This window comes from Leptonotus elevatus, chromosome 4 (assembly GCF_054856555.1).
Source record: "Leptonotus elevatus isolate MCC_2025b chromosome 4, RoL_Lele_1.0, whole genome shotgun sequence".
Taxonomy (NCBI): Eukaryota; Metazoa; Chordata; class Actinopteri; order Syngnathiformes; family Syngnathidae; genus Leptonotus; species Leptonotus elevatus.
The window spans coordinates 489,748-510,704 of NC_141242.1; the positions used below are offsets into that span (position 1 = coordinate 489,748).

Genomic DNA, 20,957 nt, shown 5'->3' on the forward strand with positions numbered 1-20,957 from the left:
ACCGTCGGTCGTCTTCTGGCCAACCAGTTCAGACGCAACAAGACCATGAAAAAACTCCTCCCAAGAAACGTTTCTCAATGACGACATCCAAATTGGAGAACGTTTGAGACGTACTTCGTAGAAGCAGCGCGATTTAGGACGGTTTCAATTAAACACAAACGAGGACTTCAGACATTTTACAGCTTGGCCTTAAATACATAAATGATGTGCTTAACGATGTTTACAGGAGGAAACTTGTATATTTTTTTTATGAAGGAATTATAACTCATTCAACAAAAGACGCCTCTGCCAAACTGAGCGCTAAAAGAAAAAGGTTTTTTTTCAAAGCAGCACATACCGTCCACTTGTTATTTTATTTTTTACTTGTACTTTAAAAAAAGAGAGACATGGCGAGATGGGAGCGCCACCGGTAAGATGGCCGCCCTGTGGCTTCAACGGCTTGCGCGTGCGTGCGTGCGTGCGTGCATGAGCTATCCAGGAATATATACAGATCAGCCGTTGATCAGTGGTGCAAGCTAACAGGCTAATGAGCTAACTTTTCACTTTGCCACCCTTCATGCTTTGCTGCCTCGCACGCGCACGCGCACGCGCAGGAAAAGAGGAAGTGCAGATTGTTCTTTCATTTTCTATCATCAAGACATGAACATGAACATGAACATGGACGCCAGCAAGCCGTCGACGGGTGACAGCAAAATTCTCAATTCTCAACGCAATGGTCAACTTGACGCACTCACTCTGCGTGTGCGTGTGTGTGTGTGTGTGCGTGCGCACGTGGGCGCGCTCAGGGGCACGTTCATGTTTGACCACCAGGGAACTTCAGCAGCAGTTTCGAGAGATGAAAAGCTCGGAGAAAAGTCTGAGAGGCAAACTTCTTTTCCAAGTGACGGACGCGCAACAAGAGGACGAACACGCCTTTGGCGCGCATGTCGAGGTCAGGCACGCGCACGCGCACGCGCACGCGAGTGTTAATACATTGATGATATTGGATCGTCCCTCAAACTGACGCTCGATTGCGAATGTGGAATGTGGAATGTGGCTGCTGCTCCCGATTTGACGGCCGATCTCGTGATGTTGAGAACATTTGTGACATTTGTGACATTTCCGCCACGCAAACGCTTGCTTTTCAATCGAAAGGCCTTTCGATTCCTGCTGCCTTTCGATTCCTGCTGCCTTTCGATTCCTGCTGCCTTTCGCTTGCCGCTCGCCGTCACTTTCGCGTACCAAGCAGGAACATTGTCAAAGTAGTCAAACGACACGCGATCACATTTCCAAATCAAAATCATCCTGATGACAACCAACCAAACTCAAAGTCCAACACTTTTCAAAGGGCGCGAAGGCCGCCATTTTGAAAGCTGCTGGGCCACCTTGGCACCGTCAGCAGCATGCGACCTCCTCGTAATGACGCGTGAAAATTTTTGGTTTGGACTCGAGCTTGTCAAGGTTCGCTCATTTCAATCATTTTGAGAGCTGAACAACGTTAGTGACTTGCCCGCAAACGCGTTTCAACGTTTGTGACGTGCTGTCGTTCGGTTTCCATGGAAACGCCCCTCCACTGTCCTCAGGTGGCGCTGTTGAGCACGGGAACCTTCAGCCCTCATCACGTGACGGTGCGCAGGAGCCACGCCCACTTTTCCCGCTTCCACCTTCGGCTGAAGACGGAGTTTGCGGAGGAGCTGGAGAGGGCGGAGCTACCGGCCCCGCCCCTCTGCGGCCGGGTCCCGGCGCTGCAGGACTACCTGAGCGGCGCCTTCGCCGTTTGCGGCCACTCGCCGCTTTTCGCCCGCTTCCTGACCGAGCAGGAGCGCGCCCGCGCCGGCGTCCTGATGCGCGCCGGACGCTACGCCGACGCCCTGGAGCAGCTCGCCGTCGTCCTCGCCGTCCACGACAAGCTTTTGCCCTGGCAGAGGTAACGCGTACTTGCTTTGCTTCTGTCGTTTTCCAGTTTTTCATTTCGAAACATTCACAGAAGAACAAAAAGCACGAATCCCCAAAATGAAGAATAGAAATAAAAAGATGACATTTGCATTTCTGCCAATTTAGTACGTTCCAACGGTTTTGTTTTCAAACGCGTTTGAACGTACTTGAAGGCCAAATGCTAAAGACGTATTTGCAAATGTTTGCAAATCCGGAAACGTTAACGCCGATTGGCGGTTCTGCACTTTCGGCAAAAAAAAATCCAATCCAACGAGCGTCAGTCGGCCTCATCGACCGGCGGTGACTGTTGTCTTGTTGTCGTTTGCTGACGGCAGGCGGAGCGCCACGTGGGCGGTGCCCACGATGGCCGCCGTGGCCGTGTGCCACCGCGACCTGGATGGCCACCAGGAGGCGCTGGCGGCCGCCCAGCGCGCGCTGCCCCCCGTCCGCCGTTACGGGATGCGGCGCTACCGAGCGCCTCTCTTGCGCCTGCTGGTGGAAACGGGTCACCGTCTGGGGCGACCCGTCGCCCGCCTGCAGGAGGAGCTGACGGCGGCCCAGGACGGAAGCCCCGCCCCCGCGACCTCCCTCAAGGAGGTCGTGCTGGCCGACTTGGCCGACTGAAAGCCAAAGCCGACGATTGCACTTTTTTTCTCTTTGCGTTCTCTTTTGTGCTTTTCGTCTTTCCCAAACGCTCGTTGCAAATATCTTCGTGTCTTCCCGCCCGAATGAAAACCCGCCGAGGGCTTCATCGCTCCTGCCAAGAATGTAAATGAGTGACAGAAGAATCGAGATTTCCTTTCAAATGAAAGCCACATGAAATCTTCTTTCCTTTTTCTTGACATCATCACATGTTGTCGAGCGTGGAATGGATTGAAAGCATTGAAAGCGAATGTTTCAATAAAGGTGATCAATAAAAATCTCTTTGGGATTCCTGGTTTCGGCATTGACCATTTGCACCGACATCACGTGATGACGTGACCCGGAGCGACTTAGTGACTTAGCGACTGTTATTTTACAAATGAAAAGTTATTATTGCCCATCGGTCATTTCATGAATATGACTTTAACTCCAGAGTGCAAAACTCCGAGCACAAAGACGAAATCCCCCATTTATTAAACAGTCAAATGCACTTTTTAAAGAAGGTGCATTTTAAAACGAAGCGGTGCGTTTGTGCCGTTGGAGCGGACGCGAACTATCTGGCTCGGTTGCGTGATTTGAAATCCGCAATTCGACACCCGTTACAACCTTTGTGACTCACCTGGCAAAAAATGATGGCTGCAAATCCGTGAATACTTTGCGGCCTGCCGGTCCTTTCTGGCGATGGCCGCTCTCCATCGACGTCTTTTGTCTTCGTGAGTCGGTATGCGATAAAAAGCAACATTCGGTCGACTCCTTTGTCGGTCTGCACAACGACCGCACGGCAACATACGACCATTTTGTAAGATAAAGGACTTTACGCTGTACGAGATTCAATGGTTACAATACAGGCAAGTCTTTTGCCGTCCGGCGACCCGGAGGGGGCGTTCCCATGAGGGCTGGGACCTCACCTGCAACAGGTCGATATCTGCCCGACTGGGCGAGCCCAGAGGAGGAGTCAGTGCGTCACCAGCAGTCACTGCATGGCTACTTGCTGTTTAGTGACGTCAATAATAATGATGATAATAATAATAATAATTAAAAAAAATATATATATATTTTTTAAACTTGCTGTGGACGTTTCCCACGCAGTTGACCTGCTCAGCCGTTAGATGGCAGCGCAGCTCGACGCGCAGTCGCTTCACTGGCAGGCGAAGAAGAAGCGTCGCTGCCTGCTTCCGCTTCCGCTTCCGCTTCGTACTTCGTGGAAGATTCCCGACGCAAGCATGACTTTCTCTTACAGAAGTAAGAGTTTTCTTTTTGTCAAGTCTTGATTTTCGTGACACATTTGACGACACGTGCAAATATCAACATTGATTTGTGTGTGTGTGACTGCAACGTTGATATTGGAACGGATGCGCGTGCGTATGAATGTGTTCACGATATCGTTTATGAATGTGTTTGTCTTTGTTTTTATCATGAATAGAATAGAACAGTCTTTATTGACATTGTACAAGTACAGCGAAATTGAAAGTAGATCACTTAAAAGTGCATCATAAGAACAATTTAAAAAGCACATACCACGTACATATTTCACAGCATTCGTTTCACATTCGCTTTATTTACTTTATTGATTGCTTTGAGTGTCATTTCTTTTGCATAGAAACAGTTTTGTAATCTGTTCGTGCTTTCAGTAATCTGTGCGTGTGTGTATTTTTAATGTGCTCACCTTTTATGTGTGTGTAAATATAAATGAAAGAAAAGGAAAAAAACTCACATTTTGGCTGAGCTGCACATCTTTTATTTCTTTTTCTTTTTCGCAGCAATAATGAGTCAAAAGCTTCTTTCGTGTCTATCATAAAAATCGGATGGTGTGAAACCATTTGACATCATGAAACTTGTATTTGTTGACAACATGTGACAGATTACATTTCAGGAACAAAAGTCAAGTTGTTCACTGGCCAGAACGTTTTTATTAATTTTTTTATTATTTCTCAAACGGACACTCAAGCAATCCCAGCCAGGTACTTCTTAGGAAGCTCTGAACACGACTGGCACGCAAGAAGTGAAGGTCACGTGATCCACAAATCACAGATCGAAATGTCAAGTTACTCAAATCTGCATCCATTTTCTAAATGCAGATTTGGAATGCTTGTTTTGTGAAGATAGGAAAGCGGCCACGCCCCTTTGAGTGCGAATCGCACGAGCCGCAGCGCCCTCAAATGTGACATTTGGGGATTGTTGGCTGATTCGGCACGCTATGACCCGCTTGCGTGTTTCCGCACTAGTGACGGAGCGAGACATCAGGAAGCTGATCGAGCTTCGCGCCTCCAACGGCGCCATCTTCACGGGACAGAGGCACTCGGCCATGCGAGGCTGGAGGTCAGTCCGTCCGTCCGCTCGGCCGTCCGTCGGCCGTCCGTCGGCTCGCTAACGTGGACGCGGCTTGTGCGCCAGGGCCATCCGGCAGGAGCTGGGCCTCGAGAGGGTGGTGTCGGCACGCCAGCTCAAGAAGAAGTGGGACAACCTGAAGGAGAAGTACCGGGTGGGCGGGTTGCTTGGGGCCCGAACGCAAAGGGAAAGGCGAGGGGAGCTTGGCTGCCTTTGGGTGACGGCGTGTGGTTTTCGCCCGGCGCAGGTTCTGAAGAACCCTCCGGCCGGCATGGAGCGGCCGGGCCGACCCTCGTGGCGTTGGTTCCAGCTGATGGATGAGGCGGCGAGCGGGCGTCTGGCCGCAAGCGCCAAAGTGCTGCAGCCGTCGGCGCTGCGGGACGCCCAAGACAATCGGGAGACGCGTTTCACCTTCGGCGACTTGGCGGCGCACGCGTCCTCGCTTGGCTCGGATGAGGAAGTTGTCACAGGTGAGATTGGCGCCGCCCGTGGAGGCCTCGCATTTGGCGGGAAAGAATGTTCATATATCGAGTGCGGTTGGCCGTTCTCGCTGCAAAAGGATTTCAAGGACATTTGCACGGACGAGACGGGAAACCCATGAGGTGAATTTTTCTATATTTTTCTAATATTTTTGTATCTCTTCAGATTTCTATTTTTGAATTTTTATCTTTGTAGTGTTACTTTTTTTTGTATTTGTTCGATTTTATATTTTAAAAAATTCATTCCATTTTATAATGATTTTTTCCCATCTGTTTTCATTTGGACTTTTATTGACACAAAATTGGACACATATTTTGGTCCTTCGTGCAATTGAGCCGTCAGCGCGGGTGGGAGAGGATGAAAATGGCGGATTCATCGGCTGAATCCGTAGGTGCGAAGGCGTGGGCGGGCGGGTGTCAATTTTGCCGATGTCGAGGGACCCTTTCAGGGGCGTGAACGGGCTGAATGACACTTTTTGAAAAACAAACACATCAAGCGACTTTGAAATTCGTGAAAGTGAAGCTTTTTGTCCAGTTGCGCGCGTGTCGAGCGCGGACGTCTCGGAGGCGAGCGGCAACGAAAAGATGGAATTGGCCACGGAAGCCGACCCCCACCTTCACCCCCACAACGTGGCATTGTACGCCACCTTGATGCCCGACGGCCTCGCCGCAGATGCCGCCCACGAGGCGCCGTCCTGCGGCAGCCCCGCCGACCACAAACGCAACAGGCGGGACCTGGAGCGGGACCTGGAGCGGGCGGACCTGGACCTGGAGCGGGCGGACCTGGAGCGGGAGCGGGCGGCGCTAAAGCGGGACCGGGCGGCCCTGGAGCGGGACCGAGCGCGTCTGGACCGAGACCGGGCGTTTGTGGCCAGGGACCGAGCTTTCCTGGAGCGGGACCGGGCGCTTCTGGAGCGGGCCCGGCCACTGCTCACGGAGAGCAAGGAGACGGCAGACGGCGCGTCACCCGGCAAGGAAGTGACGGTGCGCACCGAGCTGTGCCAGAACTTGATGGCCGTTGACATCGGACCCGAGCAGCTGGAGAGCACGCAGAGGCTCGTGTCCTTGTTCAGCAAGCTGGTTGACAAACTCTAGAGGCTGCCATCAAAGTTTGACCTTCAAGGTGATGACAGTTAACAAGAAGCTCTCCATTTTCATCGGTAATTGTTTTCTGAATTCATGTTTATAAAATGAGCTTGATATAACGATTCGCTTCCACGAGTTAAGGAAGTCGTGTTTGACGAGTCCATCGTCCGCACATTTGCATCAATGATCTGCACGAGTGTGCTGTCTCTTATCAATCGGCCATGTTATTGTCTGGGGACTCAGAGGCGCCAATGCGAGGGGGAGGGGCTTAAGGGCAGCAAAAGGGGAAGGGGAGGGGTTTTTGGGGCTGCTATGCGGAAACTATAAGAGCGACTACAAGTGGGAGGGACGAGACGCAGACACATGGGGAATTAATGGCGTTTGGTCATAACATGTGCTTTGTCCAGAAATGTCTGTAAAATAAAACCTTCGAAGGAACTGTTCACCGATCTCCAGTATGATTTCACGAACACGCGGAAAACAGAAGGATTGTTTTCCAACAACGGTCGCGGAGCGAAGCCGCCGAAACCAAGCGGCGGCTGCTACTTTAGCACATAGCGGAAGTCCACAATGACGACGACGATGATGATGATGATGATGATGGACTCCTGCAAGGCCAGTTTGACGCTCAACTCGTACAAAAGTAAGAGGCGAGCTTGCTGCTTTCCTTCCATCTGCCGCTCAACTTTGACCTCTGCAGTGAGCGACGATGACGTCGGGCGTCCGACCGAGTTCCGAGCCTCCAACGAACTTCTCTTCACCGGCAAGAGAAACTCCACCAAGATAGCCTGGAGGTACACGCGCACAAGGAGCGCCGTGAGATGCGAGGGGCCCCGCTTGGGAGCCGGGAGACGCTTTTGTGGGACGACCTGCGCGACAAATACAAAGTATAATCCGATGATGACCGCCACCCGCCATGTCGCTGGCCAACGCGGCGTGACCTCCTTGTGCGTGCGTGCGGAGCAGGACGTGAAGCGAGCGCAACGCGTGCGAGTCGGGGGGAACGTACAGCCTGCTCTTCGTAATGATTCAAAAAGTATGAATGTGGTGATGTTTCTGCTGACCATCTCAGAATGGCGACTTGCTCCGCATTCCGCCAACGGCATGAACGGACCGAGCGAGGACCCCGCCCTCGTCCCCCTTGAAAATCTGTCTGTGCGTCAGGTCCATCATCCGCCAGCTGGACCTGCAGGGGAAGGTGTCCACCTGCCAGCTGGCCAAAAAGTGGGACAATCGCAAACGCGGGTTCAAGGTACGCCTCGCCAAGTCCTCGCCTCCTCGCATCACGTGTCCTCGACGTCCTGCTGAGGACATCACGCTCGCCCACTCCAGGACCTGAAGTGCCCCCCCGCGGGCATGGAGAAGGTGACTGAGGGCGCCGCCTCGTGGCCGTGGTTCGACCTGATGAACGACGCCATGGAGGGTCGGCTGGTGCGCGACGGGGCCCACCGTCGGCCGGGACGGCGAGCCCGGCCCGGGCGGCCACGCCCCCTCGCCGACGGTGGGCGGGGGGGAGCGGGTGTGGCTGGAGCGGGAACGAGCGGCGCTGGACAGGGAGCGTGCTCTGGTGGAGCAGGAGAGGGCGGAGCTCAGCCAGGACCTTCTGGACCTTCACCAGGGCCGCCGACCCGCACGCCTTCCACGCCGGCGCCATCATGTAGACGTGCAGCTAGGCCTGGCCGCGGGGCGCTTGCTACGCTCGGCCAGCTGAAGCAACTTCCTGGGCGGGAAGATGGACGGACAGACGGACATTTTGTCTTAATTTCCCTTACGGGGGAGGCGGGGCTTCACGTCGTGCCTCATGAATATTTGTGACTTTTTGCAGATGTGTGTTATGCAGATGTGTCTCAGCAGCAAAAATGCTAGCATGCGGCGTACACCAGGAGCCGGAAGTGTGGGAGAAACGCTACGTGTACTTTTTGTCACTAAGAATGCAAATCTAAATGTTCTTTTAAACTGTTGCTGACATGAAAAACGAAACCTGTATGAAAAGACGCCACCTCATTTAAACCCCCAACCACCATTTTATAAAGAACTCAGGCTAATCTTTAGCTAGCATTGTCACATCATTTTATAAATTGATCAATAAAATGTGGGATATACGTTTTCCCTCTTGAGTAAAGTAGCTTTAGTGCAACAGTTGATGAAATTGAAAGCAAAAAAAGTACTTTTACATCCCAATTTATTTATTTTCTTGTCAAAACAATTGCAATCCAGTCATCTTGTTCGTGGCCAAGCTGAAATGGGAGGGGTTTGATGGCAAATTGGTCACATGACCACAATGTGCTCTTTCTTAGATACAGGTGGTGTCTCACAAGATCTCACTCTCCCCTACTTGTATAAACCTTTGATTCGTTTTGATAACTTCTAGGACGCCCCCGTTTGCATTTTTTTTATCTGATTGTAACATTATAGTTTGATAACGCGATATAAACAAAGATGACTTGACTTTTGTTTGCAAACGTTGAAACAATAATTCGCCCCCATGCATGTGTTTCCGTCCGGACGACTTTTGCTGTAGGACTTTTTGTGGCACGTGCCGCATCGGCCAATGAGCGTAGACACTAGACAAACGCGTCAAAGCGGAAATGGCCCTAACGCGCAACGCACGAAACTTTTGTGTGTCAACCACGAACTTACTTATGAATCGTACTCCACACACTGTGGCATTCTTGCCACGAACACAGCAAAACAAAACGTGAAAACGCCGCACATAAATCAATGTATTTATTCAAGCTATATGAGCGCCGAGAAAGTGGCAACGTAAGATGGCCGCCAAGGCACTTCCGGTGGCTTCAGTCCGTTCGTATGCAAGTCAGTGATGTTTGACGCACAGATTCAGGACCAAAGTTGACTTGATGAAATGACGCTTTGAAGCGTTACTTTGGACTTGGAATGGCCACTTTAGTGTTGGACAACGGAGCCTACACGGCAAAAATCGGCTATAGCTCGGAGGAAGTCAGGTGAGGTGTTTCATGTTAGCACGTCCCTTTTGTCCTTCCTTTTGCTGTCCGCGTGTTCGAGCAACAACGTCCACAAACGCTTTCAAACATTAGCCGAATGCAGATGATTTCTGCCGCGATAATTACTAACGCAGCGCCGCGGCGGTGTGCAGAATCCTCCACGAATCACTTGAAATGCATTTTTATGGAGTAAAAAACTAGTCTCACGCCAATATGGAAGTTCCGGAAAGCAGCAATACCAGACGCGTCTTTCAAAGTGTAAGCCATCCATGAGGCAAATAATAAGATACTTAAGACTCTTTAAATGCAGCAATTTCTGGCCACGGGGGTCGTGACTTTTTGTTTTGAATCCGACATCTTTCTTTATCCTATGTCAAAGGTTGGCATCATTGGCACGCTTGCTAACCACAATTAAGGATGACCCGATCGGATATTCAGCATCGGCTCCCAGATTCAGTCAGAAAACTGGACCGATCCAGTTTCATATGGTTTTGCTGGGCCAGCAATATTTAGTCCATAAATGAATGTGATCACTTTTAAAATGTTTCATGTGCAATGACTACTTGAAAACAACAACAACAACATTTTCTCAATTTGCTGTTGACTGAAGATGACATCACGCATGCCCAGGAAAAAGGTAACGACCAATCATGGCCAAACCCAGAAAACAGGTGAGCTGTGATTGGTCGTTACCTGTTTCCTGCGCACCTGCGATGTCATTTTTCAACAGCAAGTGGCAAAATGTGTCTTCATATTAATGAACCTTTTACTGCTGAAAACGAGTCAAGGATTTCTTTAAGACTGCAATTAGCAAATTAAATACACAACCTTATCATTTGATCAAGATAAAACAAAAAAGGGGTAGGACGAGACACGTTTTTAACTTCCTCCTAGCCCTTTTGAACATATAAACTCTTTTCTTTCTTCCATTTATATTTCAGACTTGTAAAGTGTTCTTTAAACCAACAACAACAAATCAATTGGATTTGTCACTTGCAAACGAATCACTTTGAGATTTGCAAGCGCGAGGCGGCAAAAGGCAGAACTCGTCAAAGCATTTCGAAGAAGAGAAAAGCCAGCTCAAAATGGTGACCGGTCCAAGAAAATAACATTGAAGGTTGTCAAATTGCTGTCGACGATCGAAACATTGGCTTTCGTTGTCCGATGGACGTTTTGGAGCCGAGGAAGCGACTTCCTTCCTTCCTGACGCGACGTTGCAGAAACGGAGCTACTGGAGCGCCACAACCGTCCTTTCAATCCGTGTATGATTCCGCCCACTCCTTGGCGTTAAAGTGAAAAAAAAACGAAAAACTGATCCGTTTGGGAAAGAGCGCACCATAATAAAATCGTATCGTAACCTTCTCCAGTTGACCTTTCAAATCATGGTCGGAAGCCAAAAGCTCAGCTTCAGCAAAAAAGACAAAATAACGGCCAAGAGCCCAACAGAGTTTGCAGGTGAGGATCAGGTGATGATCGGGTGGGCTTTCACACGCCACTCGGGCCTAAAAGTCATGGAGTCGAGGATGAGCAAATGCTCCGACTGCAAGTTGCTCGATATGGAGCAAAAATAGCAATTTGGGGCTCCGTCATTCTGGACGATAATGACGTGAATCGAAGGAAGCCAACAAACGCGCACTGAAATGAAGTTTGGTTAATTCAAGAAAAAAGAGTCCGGAAGACAATCGCGATTTGAAAGAGTTCCACATTTGTAGTAGTTGGCGTCTCGTCCGGCGTTCGGACGCCAACATTACAACTCGGACACAACTTTGGATCGAACGCAAGCTGATCAAAATTATCCACGAGACGAGAATGCGCCTCCACTTCCCTCATTTTCAACCATTGCATTCTTCAAATGACAAACACCATTTATGGATTTATTGTCCAGCTCAGAGCAATAAATGGAGTTGATCGTGACATGCTCTGAAAGAATGATGACATCATCACCTTTGTCCTGTCCTGTCCTGTCCTGTCCTGTCCTGTCCTGTCCTGTCCTGTCCTGTCCAGTGTCATTCCCAACTGCCAGTTTCGCTCCAAGACCTCCCGGATGAAAACGTTCACCGCCAACCAGCTGGATGAGATCAAAGACCCCTCGGCGCTCTTCTACATCCTGCCCTTCCAAAAGGTCAGAAGGTCAACCGTCCGCCCACCCTCACGGCTCGCTTGCGTCCATGCTCGCGCGAGGACAGAGGGGACCTTGCGCAACGGGGTGTTGGTTTGAATCTGAAGCATGCCGCCTGTCGTTGCGCTTCTTTTCTCGAACCGGCTCAACAACGTTTGCTTGAGGGAACCGCGGCTCCATTTCTTCAGCGAGCCAAGATGCACATTCAGTCGACGGCGGTGGAATGTCAAAATGGCCGCTCTGATCTTTGCCTTTTGTCCTCTTCAGGGTTACCTGGTCAACTGGGACGTCCAGAGGAAAGTTTGGGATCATTTGTTTGGCAAAGAAATGTTCAAGGTGACCGAGCGATCGCAATGGCGCCCGCGCCGCTCGTCTTGCGCGGCCGGCGCCTCACGTCTTCTCGTCTGCAGGTGGACTTTGCCGACTGCAGCGTCGTCATCAGCGAGCCTTACTTCAACTTCACGTCCATCCAGGAGTCCATGAACGAGATCCTGTTCGAGGAGTACCGCTTCCAGTCGGCTCTCCGGATCAACGGTGAGCGCGCCGGGCGCCGCCCGAGGTTCGATTTCCAACATCAAGTGTTGTCTTTGTCGCTCAGCGGGTTCCCTGAGCGCTCGCCGATACTTCCGCGCCGAACCTTACCAGCTGTGCTGCCTCCTGGTGGACAGCGGCTTCTCCTTCACCCACATCGCCCCCTACTGCCGCGGCAGCAGAATGAAGGACGCCATCCGCAGGTGAGCGCACGCGACATCGGCCCGATGGTCGGCATGTCGCTACGACGCGCTTCTCACTTTCAGCTTCAACTCACCTCCGAGTAGGGCCGCGCCATGATGGAAACAAATCATCGGCGACATTGATATTGAATCGCAAATGAACGCATTTGCTCCCAAAAACGTATAAATACGTTCTATTTTGACCGTTTTAAGTGTCCCAACGACGTATTTATACGTTAAAAAAAAAAAGAAGACGTTTTTTATGCTAGAGCATACAGAAGGCTTTGATGCAGCCTCTAAACGCAAGAGAATGCTTGAAGCAATGGTAGTTATTACAAAAACAGTCAGCAGGTGGCAGCAGAGCAAACAATGTTTCAACAAGCTCTTTCCCCCACAATTTGAAAATGATTTGTGAATAATGATGAAACTTGGCTACATTCTGATGCTAATGCTGCAAAATGGAAACAGATAGAAATCAACTTTTTTTTTCTTTAATCTTTCTTTTGGTAGTTTTGATAGCAATAGAATAGAATCTTCTGCGGGCCTGGCAAAACCGGTCCACATCCGGTCAAACAGCCGGGAGTAAAGGGGATTGCTTCAGTTAAAATGGCTGCCAGTCAATGAGTTAAAATCATAGCAATAAAGAAGAAGACATAAACATCAAATCAGGACGTGACAAAAGTCAGCACACCCTCCCTACTTGAATTTGCAATGTATTTATTTAGTGGGGACCGTGCATGTTAGTGAACGTCACATGGGACGCGTGCGTGTCAACACACCACACCGGATTATTGCCAAAGGCTCGTTTCCATCCGTTGTCCCCAGGCCCGTCGCAGAAACAGAAACTAAACATCAAGGAGAAAAAGCACAATATGCAAATATCGATCAAAAACATGATGAGACGTCCGAGTAATGATTTTGTGACTGATTTGCTTTTAGCCGTGTTTTGAGTTTGGTCTTGAAGGTTTTAAAAGTGTGACATTCTCTGATGTTGACCGCGACAGCGTTTTACAGCCTCCGACTGTCCAAAAGTAGTTTGTCTCTTGAGCAAGGCAGTCTGGCTCATCTGGAGGTGGATTTGGAAAAGCGAAAGCAAACGGTGACGTTTCCATCAAAAGGCCAGCCGACCTCACGCTCGTCCTTCGCACCTTCAACTCTTTTTGTTGTTGTTGCTTTTTTCTCATCTGACGGGCACACAATTGATGATGATGATGATGATGATGATGACGAAGCTGAAGTCCTCCTTTTAGGGTCAGCGTAGGAGGGAAGCTGCTGACCAATCACCTCAAAGAAATCATCTCCTATCGGTGAGCCCGCCGACCGAGTGGAGCGTCGCCGCCCGGGTCCGGGAAGTGCAGTCCAGTTGAGCCCAGTGCGTGTGCGTGTGCGCGTGCGTGTGCGTGCGCGCGCGTGTTTGCAGGCAGCTGCACGTGATGGACGAGACCCACGTGATCAACCAGGTGAAGGAGGACGTGTGCTTCGTGTCTCAGGACTTCTACAAGGACGTGGCCATCGCACAGTAAGACACGTTTGTTTGCGCTTGCGACAATGTGGCGAGTTGGGAACCAACGGCGGCGTGGGAACGCCAACGCGCGGCTGCTTCCAGGCTCAAAGGTCACGACAACGCGGTGATGAGGGACTACGTTCTTCCCGATTTCAGCGCCATCAAAAAAGGCTTCTGCAAGGTGAGCGGCCGGCGCGCTCGTCCGTCGCCGCGCCGTTCTCGCCGTTCTCGCCGTTCTCGCCGTTCTCGCCGTTCTCGCCGTCATCCGCCTTTTGCCTTGTCCGTCCGTCCGTCTGCCGCCAGCCGGCCGACCAGGTGGTGCTGAGCGGCAAGTACAAGACGGGGGAGCAGATCCTCAGGCTGGCCAACGAGCGCTTCGCCGTTCCCGAGATGCTCTTCCACCCTTCCGACATCGGCATCCAGGAAATGGGCGTCCCCGAGGCCATCGTGGACTCGGTCCGGTCTCTGTCCGAAGGTCTCGCTCCGTTTCGATCGCTTGAGTCTTCCGCACAAAGACATTGAAAAGTATTGACAGAAATTGGATGTAATATGCAGCATCTCTTAGTCAAAAAAAAAAAAAATTCCTTGAAGTGAAGCCAGCTTTACATTGACGGCATATCGGCTGTTGGGTTTTTGAAAAAGGCCGAAGCGCAAATAGGCGCGAAAATGCTGACGATCGGCGCGGACGGACGCCATGGAATGCAGTCGGCGCATTTTGTGGGCTCCGCCCTGGAAACGAGGATGTTCCCATGAGGCTAACGAGTGTTGTGCGTGTGCGTGTGCGTGTGCGTGTGCAGACATGCAGCCTCACATGTACGGCAACATCATCCTGACCGGAGGCAACGTTCTGTTTCCGGGCTTCCGGGAGCGCTTGGAAGCGGAACTCCGCTCTCTGGTTCCTGCTCACATTGCCGTCAAGGTCACGCTACCCGACAAGTAAGTCGCACTTCTCGGACTCGGCGCAACCGTTTCCTCAATCTTGTCTTTTTCTTACTTCTGTGGTCAGTAATCATTCACAAAACAAACAGAAGTCCATTGCAAGTGAATACAAAAAATACACGTTCGCAACGACGTTATGATATTGGCCACACATGTTCGAAAGACGAGAAATATAAACCGTACGCGCTCTCACAGTAAACTAGAATTAGTGTGTGTCAAAATGTCTTCTACTCGGACAAGACCTGCTTGGGTACAGAACTGCTTTGGTTGAAAACATTAAAAAAACAAAAACGTTCACCTGTCCTGTACCTTTCGCAACGTCTCTTTCATTTTGCGTGTGTGAACGTGTTTTGACCTATGTGGTTGCCTTAGTTAGTGATCCAAGATGGCCGATGTTCTGCGCATGCGCGTCACAGATGGTGCAGAGGTCACAGATAGCGCCTGACAAGCGCATCCCCACCGAAGCGCGCTGCTTCCACGAACAACATGGCTGCTAACAGAGTTGAGCTCGTTTACGAAAACAAAGTCAGCGTTGACAACTTTTCTAGCGAGTTTTCAAAAAAAGCCGCAAGCGACTTTAACAACAACGCAAACATCACGAGAACAAGTCGTTGAGATTACAAATCTCTCTTCCATTTATAAATGTGTATACACAAAATCCGCAACATACTATCAATAAATTCAACAAATTTGCTAAAACTCTTTGCCCAATAGCATTAGCTTGACGTTGCTTTGCAACGACCTTGAACTCTCCAAGCGTGATACGTTCAGGCAGGCTCCTAAAATGTGATTGGAGGCCGAATGTGTATTTTTCTTTTGCGGCAGTCCCGTCACGTACGCGTGGGAAGGAGGGAAGCTGCTGGCAAACCATCCAGACTACGAGGAGATGGTGGTCACGCGCGACGACTACGAGGAAAACGGACATTTCATTTGTGAAGAAACGTTTGACATCTGAGCCGCCATCTTGTGATCCAACGATGGCGCTCGGGAGTCAACTCGACGTTCGCAATGTTTACGTGTTGCCAGCTGGTATCTTCGTGTCCGTTGCCTGTCAAAGCAAAGACGTTTCTTCTCATTTATTTATGAAGTTGATTCAATTTGTACATTCTTAAAGCAGTTATGATTATGATTGATTCGATTCAACACGTACACAGCCTTAATATTTGGTCTGCGTAATGAAATGTGTCAAAATGTCAGCCTTGCGTGAAATGGAACTGCTCGTTGAAAAGCGTTGGACTCTGGACGGTTGTCATTTGATTTGTGAGGATTATGATTTCAAAATGTGATGAAATGTCGTTTGACTATATAACAATTTGTTGTTTATGCTAGTCGCACACAAAAGCAATTTGTTTTCGCCCTGTAAATGAAGCATTTGCATTACGGAAATATCACAAATGCGCGGATGTTCGGAATTGTCCATTTATACGCCAAGACAAAAAAAATGCTAACATGAAGCCCTTTTCCAAAGTCATTTTGACTATGGATGTAATATGTAATTGAACCCGTTTTTTATTTTTATATATACTCCATTTGGTTGTAAAGATGTTACTTATAAGACACGAAAACAAATCAATTCTTATTTGTTAAATGTAATAAAAGGTTGTTGTTTTTAAGCAAAAGCTTCGACTTCAATGTGTGTGTGTTTTTTTTTAAGCGGCATTGGAAGCTTCTGGCGGGAACGGAACAGGCTGCTTGGCTTGTTTTATTGTTTTAGTCATAAACTGCTCCTCGGTGTTTGTGTCCATCAAACGTCGATATTATTGGGACAAATCTTTTATTGTTGCGACAAAAGGTACCAGAAAAAGGTTAGTTTTCGCAGGTAGGTCACATTGATTTATCACCGCCATTAGCTCCGCGTGCTAAGCTAGCATTAGCCGCTACTAAAGTTAGCCGGTTGGCTGAAGAAACTGCAGAAAATGTCGGCTGGCAAAAGAATGAAGAAGAAGAGGTTTTCCGAAGAAGTTCACGCTAAAGTCTTTGACTTTTCTCCACTTGCCAAGAAAAAAGCGCAACACTGCGGCTCAGAAGATGACGCCGGGGAAGGTAAATGTGCTCTTAGCTTTAGCTCTTGCTAACTACGGCTACTGAATCTTTTTTCCCGTCCTTCCAAATAGCGTCACAAGAGAAAAGTCCACGTGAGGAAAAAGCTCCGTTGAGAAAAAGAGCAGCTGGAGACACTGCAGTTGCTGTTGGGTAGTCGCAAATTCACTTCACTTATTCCCAATGTTAAAATTCTTTCAATTGTTGATGATTTAGAACTGCTCGCTAATGAGCTCAATCGTTTGCATGTAGGAGTGAAGTTAACAACATGTTGGAGCGCTTTGGAGGTAAGAAAGCACCTGTCATGAATCATTTCGATGTTTTTTTCTTCTTCAACACGATATTTAGCCATTTTTCCCCTTTAAAAAGTTTATTCAAAATATGTACAAATGACAGCAAACCAAATCAATGTCAATGAAATATGCAGTGGCGTTCCTAAGCAACTTGGCACCCTTGGAAGGATTTCTGGTAGTATTCGTCTTAAACTCACACAGGGCACAAGTTATCTTCACTTCCCTGAGAATTAAAGAATTCAATTCATTCCAGAAATCTGTTGATTTGCTTCTTGCAAACCTTTCCCAAGTCTATAAACAGTCGTTGACATTTCTTTAGTCAATCTGCTCAAGAAATTGCTTTTAGCATATTCCAAACGTTCCTTCCAGAAAAATGTGCAGCTGATCCATGCGATCGGAAGCAATGTGGGCTGATCTCATTCGGGAATCCACAGCATATAACCCTGATCACAACACCTTCCTTCCTGTCTCGTGTACGCGTGTTCAAATCAATCCTCTTTGCGTGCGTGCGTGCGTGTGTGCGTGCAGCAGACATCAACAAGGTGATGCTCACCAAGCGCAAGCGTCTGGAAAGTCTGACCGACGCTTACATGAATGGAGGGCAGCAGAAGATGGAACAAGTGTGGAACAACCACCGCAAGCAGAGGTACTGCATGATGACGATGAAGATGATGAAGACGGCGCGCGCATGGCGTCGCGCATGGTCCGACGCGCGTCTTGCACTCGACCCGGCTCACGACGCGGCGCTGGCGTGCGCGTGTGCAGGCAGAAGATGACTCAGGAGTGTTCTCAGCAGCTGTCGTCAGTTCTGCAGTTGTGGCAGACGGAAGTGGAGCAAATGCAGGAGCAGGAGGAGAAGTTCAATGTGCGCGCACACACACAACACACACACAACACACACAACACACACACAACACACACAATGCATGAGGCACGCGACTCGAGCTGGGCCACTTGCTAATGTGATCAGTGAACTATTTGCCAGTGCTGGTTTTTTAAGTATCATTTTCTTTTGGGACTTCTATTTGAAAGTACGGACCCCTTTGGGGACATTGAAGGGAAAAACGCTTCACAGCCGATGCGTATTATCCAGATGTGATATGATTGAAATTTGAATGGAGTGGAACGCAATGACTTTCTATGAATCAACCTGTCAGTGCCGCCAACGAGGCACTGGAAGCGAGCAGACGTTCGTCGGGACGTTCGTCGGGACGTTCGTCGGGACGTTTGTCGGGACGTTAGCCCAAAGCTACGTAGCGACACGTAACGTGTTACGCCAGCAATTGAGGCATTTGCTGCGTTGGCAATTTCAATGACTTCTTTTGCTACAATAAAAGGATGGACATTTGGACAGAACACGTTTTTTACCCCACAAATCAAATTCATCAATCAATTGGAAAAAAGTTTTAAAAAACAAAAAGTGCGGCTAATCTGTGATTGTCACTGAAGGTCTTCTCATGAAGCGCTCCGTTGCGTGCGTGTGTGTTCAGAGTCTGATGCGGCAACAGCAGAAGGTGGTCCAGCAGAGCAAAGTTCTTCAGAAGCAGAAAGTGGAGGCCATGCAGGAGCTCTTCAAGCACTTTGTCAAGGTCAGAAGATCAACAGGCAGCTTTCCGATTACAATTTCACGTTCTTACTTTGGAATGGGACGCCTGACACACACACACACACACACACACACACACACACACACACACACACACACACACCGTCTTTCTCCAATAACACATTTCGTTAGCCTCGGGCATGTTGGGTTTGACTTTCAGCACCTTTGGCCACATTCAGATGTGGCCTAGCAATTTGACGTTTTTTTGGGGGGGGGGGGATGTTTTTCTGCAGACGGCAGCGAAAGCTTCCACTTGTTTACTTTTAATGTCAAACAAGCAAAACATCTGACATCAACATTTGACATATTTGTCAAAACACTTCAACTTTGCTAACGGGCCAAATGGCGTGCAGCCGATTGCTTGAGGTGTGCGATGCGTACGCTTCCTTTTTCACCGCCGCATTCCTTCCAAAAGGCCTTTACAAACGATCACAAGGCAAATCCTCAGTACGGTTGACCCAAATCGTCACATTTGAGAGACTTGACCGGATGGCGCGTCCTCCTCTGAGCTGCCGAGCTAACGTGCACGCGTTCCGTTCCCTTTGATGGGGCGGTCGGGCCCGCCGGCCGTCGTGGCCGCCGCGTGGGCACGTCTGCCATTGCGGCCAATTCGGGAGCTTTGGGCACTTTGGCAAACGTGTTCGTTCCGACCATCGTCCGACTGGTGTTGTTCAAATGTGCCGTCGGGTCATCGTTTCGTGCCGGAGCGCGCTCTGGCGTCACCAAGTGGGGACACGCTTGTCCCGTTTGCTCACGATTGTTCTGCATAAATGGCGATCGTTCTCCACTTCCTGCCATCAAAATGTCTTGGCCAAAAACGGATGGATGAGAAAAGCAGCCGAAATTGTAGCGTGGAAGCCATTTGGCCCGCCAAGTGCCATTCAGTCAAGGAATTGGAAAATGGCCGACGTGAATTGATGGTGGTCGGATCAGAGTTTGGCCAACTCAAGATGGCGTCCATAGGTCAGCGTACGCTGTGATTGGTCAACTGCTGGTCGCATGACCTGCGGACGCCATCTTGTTACCCTGCCGAAACGGAGTTGGCCAAACGCTATCACCGGCTCTGGGTTCGATGCCGGGCTGCTGAAGCGCGCTCGTATCTCAAGGCAGCGTTGGACATTTGAAAGCGCAAACGTGAACATTCGCGTTCGGCCATCTCCTTTCATTCCACGGCCTCTCCGACCACTTCCATCACATTTGCGTCAAGACGGCTGTTCAAAACAAGGAAGTGGGTTGGCCTCAAACCGCTAAAGAGAATCTTCTCGCTTTTCTTCTTCTTGCGGCGTGCGCAGAACATGGAGGAGATGGAGAAGAGCCACGAGGACGTGGTGCATCGGGCGCAGCAGGAGCTGAGGAAGGAGATGGCCACCATGCAGAAGAAGATCCTCATGGACACTGTGAGTCCAGTCCCGTCCCGTCCCGTCCCGTCCCGTCCCGTCCCGTCCCGTCCCGTCCCGTCGAGACGAGTCCTGGCGCTCGCGTCATGACAATCATCTTGCGCTTTGTCCTTTGGCAGCAACAACAGGAAATGGCGTCCGTGCGCAAGTCCTTGCAGGCCATGCTCTTCTAGGCTCCTCCCTGCTGGCCTTGCTCAGCTTTCCGGCGCCATCTTGTCTTCGTTTGCTTGGCCACGCATGTTGTTCTGTTCAGTGTTGAAATGATGACGTCAAGCACTTCATGGTTGTTTCTGTCTGCTTGAGCTACCACCAGGTGGCACTGTTGTGCTCCCACTGTTTGAAAACACTGCTCATGTTTCACTCTGAGTTTGGGAATAAAAAGGATAAAACCTCGACCTCATTTCGTTCACTCAGCGATGAAATGCCAGGTCACATGCAAGCAAGTGTTCGCAAAGAGGAGGTTTATGGATGGAGTTAAAGACATGAAAATAGTTGGTGTGAGTGCAGAGGACCGGGTTCGATGGAGGCAGCTGATTGGCTGTGGCGACCCCTGTGAAGGGAAAAGAAGAAAAAGATTCAAACACATCGAAACAGCATGGCTCGTTGGTAGAGTGGTCGTCTGCCATACGCGAGGTGGTGGGTTCGATCCTCACCCTGGGTGACCATGTGGAAGTGTCCTTGAGCAAGACACTGAACCCCAATTTGCTCCCAGTGGAGCGTTGCAGCGTGTGGTTCATAACCCTGTACTGTAAAGCACTTTGTGTCTGAAAAGCGCTATACAAATAAAGCTTGCTTGCTTACTTTAAAGTTTTAGAATCAGAATCACTTTTGTTCCCCAGATGAATCGAAAAGACACACAGGAATTTGACTTGGCCAACAGTGCTTAAAATGATATATTTTTTAAAAGTATTAAAAACAGACAAAACGGAATGTT

General features: G+C 49.6%; 4 protein-coding genes and 1 pseudogene across 8 annotated transcripts; all 5 read left to right on the forward strand.

The window, feature by feature from the left end:
* Window positions 1–58: 58 nt before the first annotated feature.
* Window positions 59–2,815, forward strand: snx20 (sorting nexin 20). Of its 2 annotated transcripts, XM_086073709.1 has the most exons (4): window positions 59–682; window positions 786–931; window positions 1,563–1,906; window positions 2,250–2,815. In XM_086073709.1, exons 1-4 carry the CDS (start codon window positions 640–642, stop codon window positions 2,536–2,538), a joined length of 822 nt encoding a protein of 273 aa, XP_085929835.1. In that variant the 5' UTR covers window positions 59–639; the 3' UTR covers window positions 2,539–2,815. The 2 variants fall into 2 exon arrangements, with proteins under 2 accessions (XP_085929835.1, XP_085929834.1); XM_086073708.1 differs by having other exon boundaries at window positions 59–931.
* Window positions 2,816–3,722: 907 nt separating this feature from the next.
* LOC147174854 (uncharacterized) lies at window positions 3,723–6,717 on the forward strand. Of its 2 annotated transcripts, none has more exons than XM_086073887.1 (5): window positions 3,723–3,798; window positions 4,782–4,875; window positions 4,951–5,038; window positions 5,132–5,354; window positions 5,899–6,717. In XM_086073887.1, the coding sequence occupies exons 1-5, from the start codon at window positions 3,780–3,782 to the stop codon at window positions 6,456–6,458; spliced, it is 984 nt and encodes a 327-aa protein (XP_085930013.1). In that variant the 5' UTR covers window positions 3,723–3,779; the 3' UTR covers window positions 6,459–6,717. The 2 variants fall into 2 exon arrangements, with proteins under 2 accessions (XP_085930013.1, XP_085930014.1); XM_086073888.1 differs by having other exon boundaries at window positions 6,037–6,717.
* A 302-nt stretch (window positions 6,718–7,019) lies between these two features.
* On the forward strand, window positions 7,020–8,160 carry LOC147174855 (uncharacterized; annotated as a pseudogene).
* A 1,064-nt stretch (window positions 8,161–9,224) lies between these two features.
* actr6 (actin related protein 6) lies at window positions 9,225–16,319 on the forward strand. Its single transcript, XM_086073774.1, has 11 exons — window positions 9,225–9,412; window positions 11,417–11,534; window positions 11,799–11,867; window positions 11,942–12,065; window positions 12,130–12,265; window positions 13,495–13,551; window positions 13,665–13,763; window positions 13,851–13,929; window positions 14,052–14,223; window positions 14,546–14,684; window positions 15,513–16,319. Exons 1-11 carry the CDS (start codon window positions 9,345–9,347, stop codon window positions 15,640–15,642), a joined length of 1,191 nt encoding a protein of 396 aa, XP_085929900.1. The 5' UTR covers window positions 9,225–9,344; the 3' UTR covers window positions 15,643–16,319.
* Window positions 16,320–16,323: 4 nt separating this feature from the next.
* On the forward strand, window positions 16,324–20,418 carry sycp3 (synaptonemal complex protein 3). Of its 3 annotated transcripts, XM_086073777.1 has the most exons (8): window positions 16,328–16,730; window positions 16,802–16,880; window positions 16,980–17,014; window positions 17,549–17,666; window positions 17,786–17,885; window positions 18,511–18,609; window positions 19,919–20,023; window positions 20,143–20,418. In XM_086073777.1, the coding sequence occupies exons 1-8, from the start codon at window positions 16,604–16,606 to the stop codon at window positions 20,194–20,196; spliced, it is 717 nt and encodes a 238-aa protein (XP_085929903.1). In that variant the 5' UTR covers window positions 16,328–16,603; the 3' UTR covers window positions 20,197–20,418. The 3 variants fall into 3 exon arrangements, with proteins under 3 accessions (XP_085929902.1, XP_085929901.1, XP_085929903.1); XM_086073776.1 differs by lacking the exon at window positions 20,143–20,418 and having other exon boundaries at window positions 16,324–16,730; window positions 17,552–17,666; window positions 19,919–20,135; XM_086073775.1 differs by lacking the exon at window positions 20,143–20,418 and having other exon boundaries at window positions 16,326–16,730; window positions 19,919–20,135.
* The last annotated feature ends 539 nt before the right edge of the window (window positions 20,419–20,957 follow it).

Coding starts and splice junctions, on each gene's coding strand:
- snx20 (XM_086073708.1), top strand. CDS start 713: ATGGTCAACTTGACGCACTCACTCTGCGTGTGCGTGTGTGTGTGTGTG. Junction 932..1,562: donor CCTTTGGCGCGCATGTCGAG/GTCAGGCACGCG, acceptor CACTGTCCTCAG/GTGGCGCTGTTGAGCACGGG. Junction 1,907..2,249: donor AAGCTTTTGCCCTGGCAGAG/GTAACGCGTACT, acceptor TGCTGACGGCAG/GCGGAGCGCCACGTGGGCGG.
- LOC147174854 (XM_086073887.1), top strand. Junction 5,039..5,131: donor ACCTGAAGGAGAAGTACCGG/GTGGGCGGGTTG, acceptor CGCCCGGCGCAG/GTTCTGAAGAACCCTCCGGC. Junction 5,355..5,898: donor GGATGAGGAAGTTGTCACAG/GTGAGATTGGCG, acceptor CTTTTTGTCCAG/TTGCGCGCGTGTCGAGCGCG.
- actr6 (XM_086073774.1), top strand. CDS start 9,345: ATGGCCACTTTAGTGTTGGACAACGGAGCCTACACGGCAAAAATCGGC. Junction 11,868..11,941: donor TTGGCAAAGAAATGTTCAAG/GTGACCGAGCGA, acceptor TCTCGTCTGCAG/GTGGACTTTGCCGACTGCAG. Junction 14,685..15,512: donor AAGGTCACGCTACCCGACAA/GTAAGTCGCACT, acceptor CTTTTGCGGCAG/TCCCGTCACGTACGCGTGGG.
- sycp3 (XM_086073775.1), top strand. CDS start 16,604: ATGTCGGCTGGCAAAAGAATGAAGAAGAAGAGGTTTTCCGAAGAAGTT. Junction 17,015..17,548: donor CATGTTGGAGCGCTTTGGAG/GTAAGAAAGCAC, acceptor GTGTGCGTGCAG/CAGACATCAACAAGGTGATG. Junction 17,667..17,785: donor AACAACCACCGCAAGCAGAG/GTACTGCATGAT, acceptor GCGCGTGTGCAG/GCAGAAGATGACTCAGGAGT.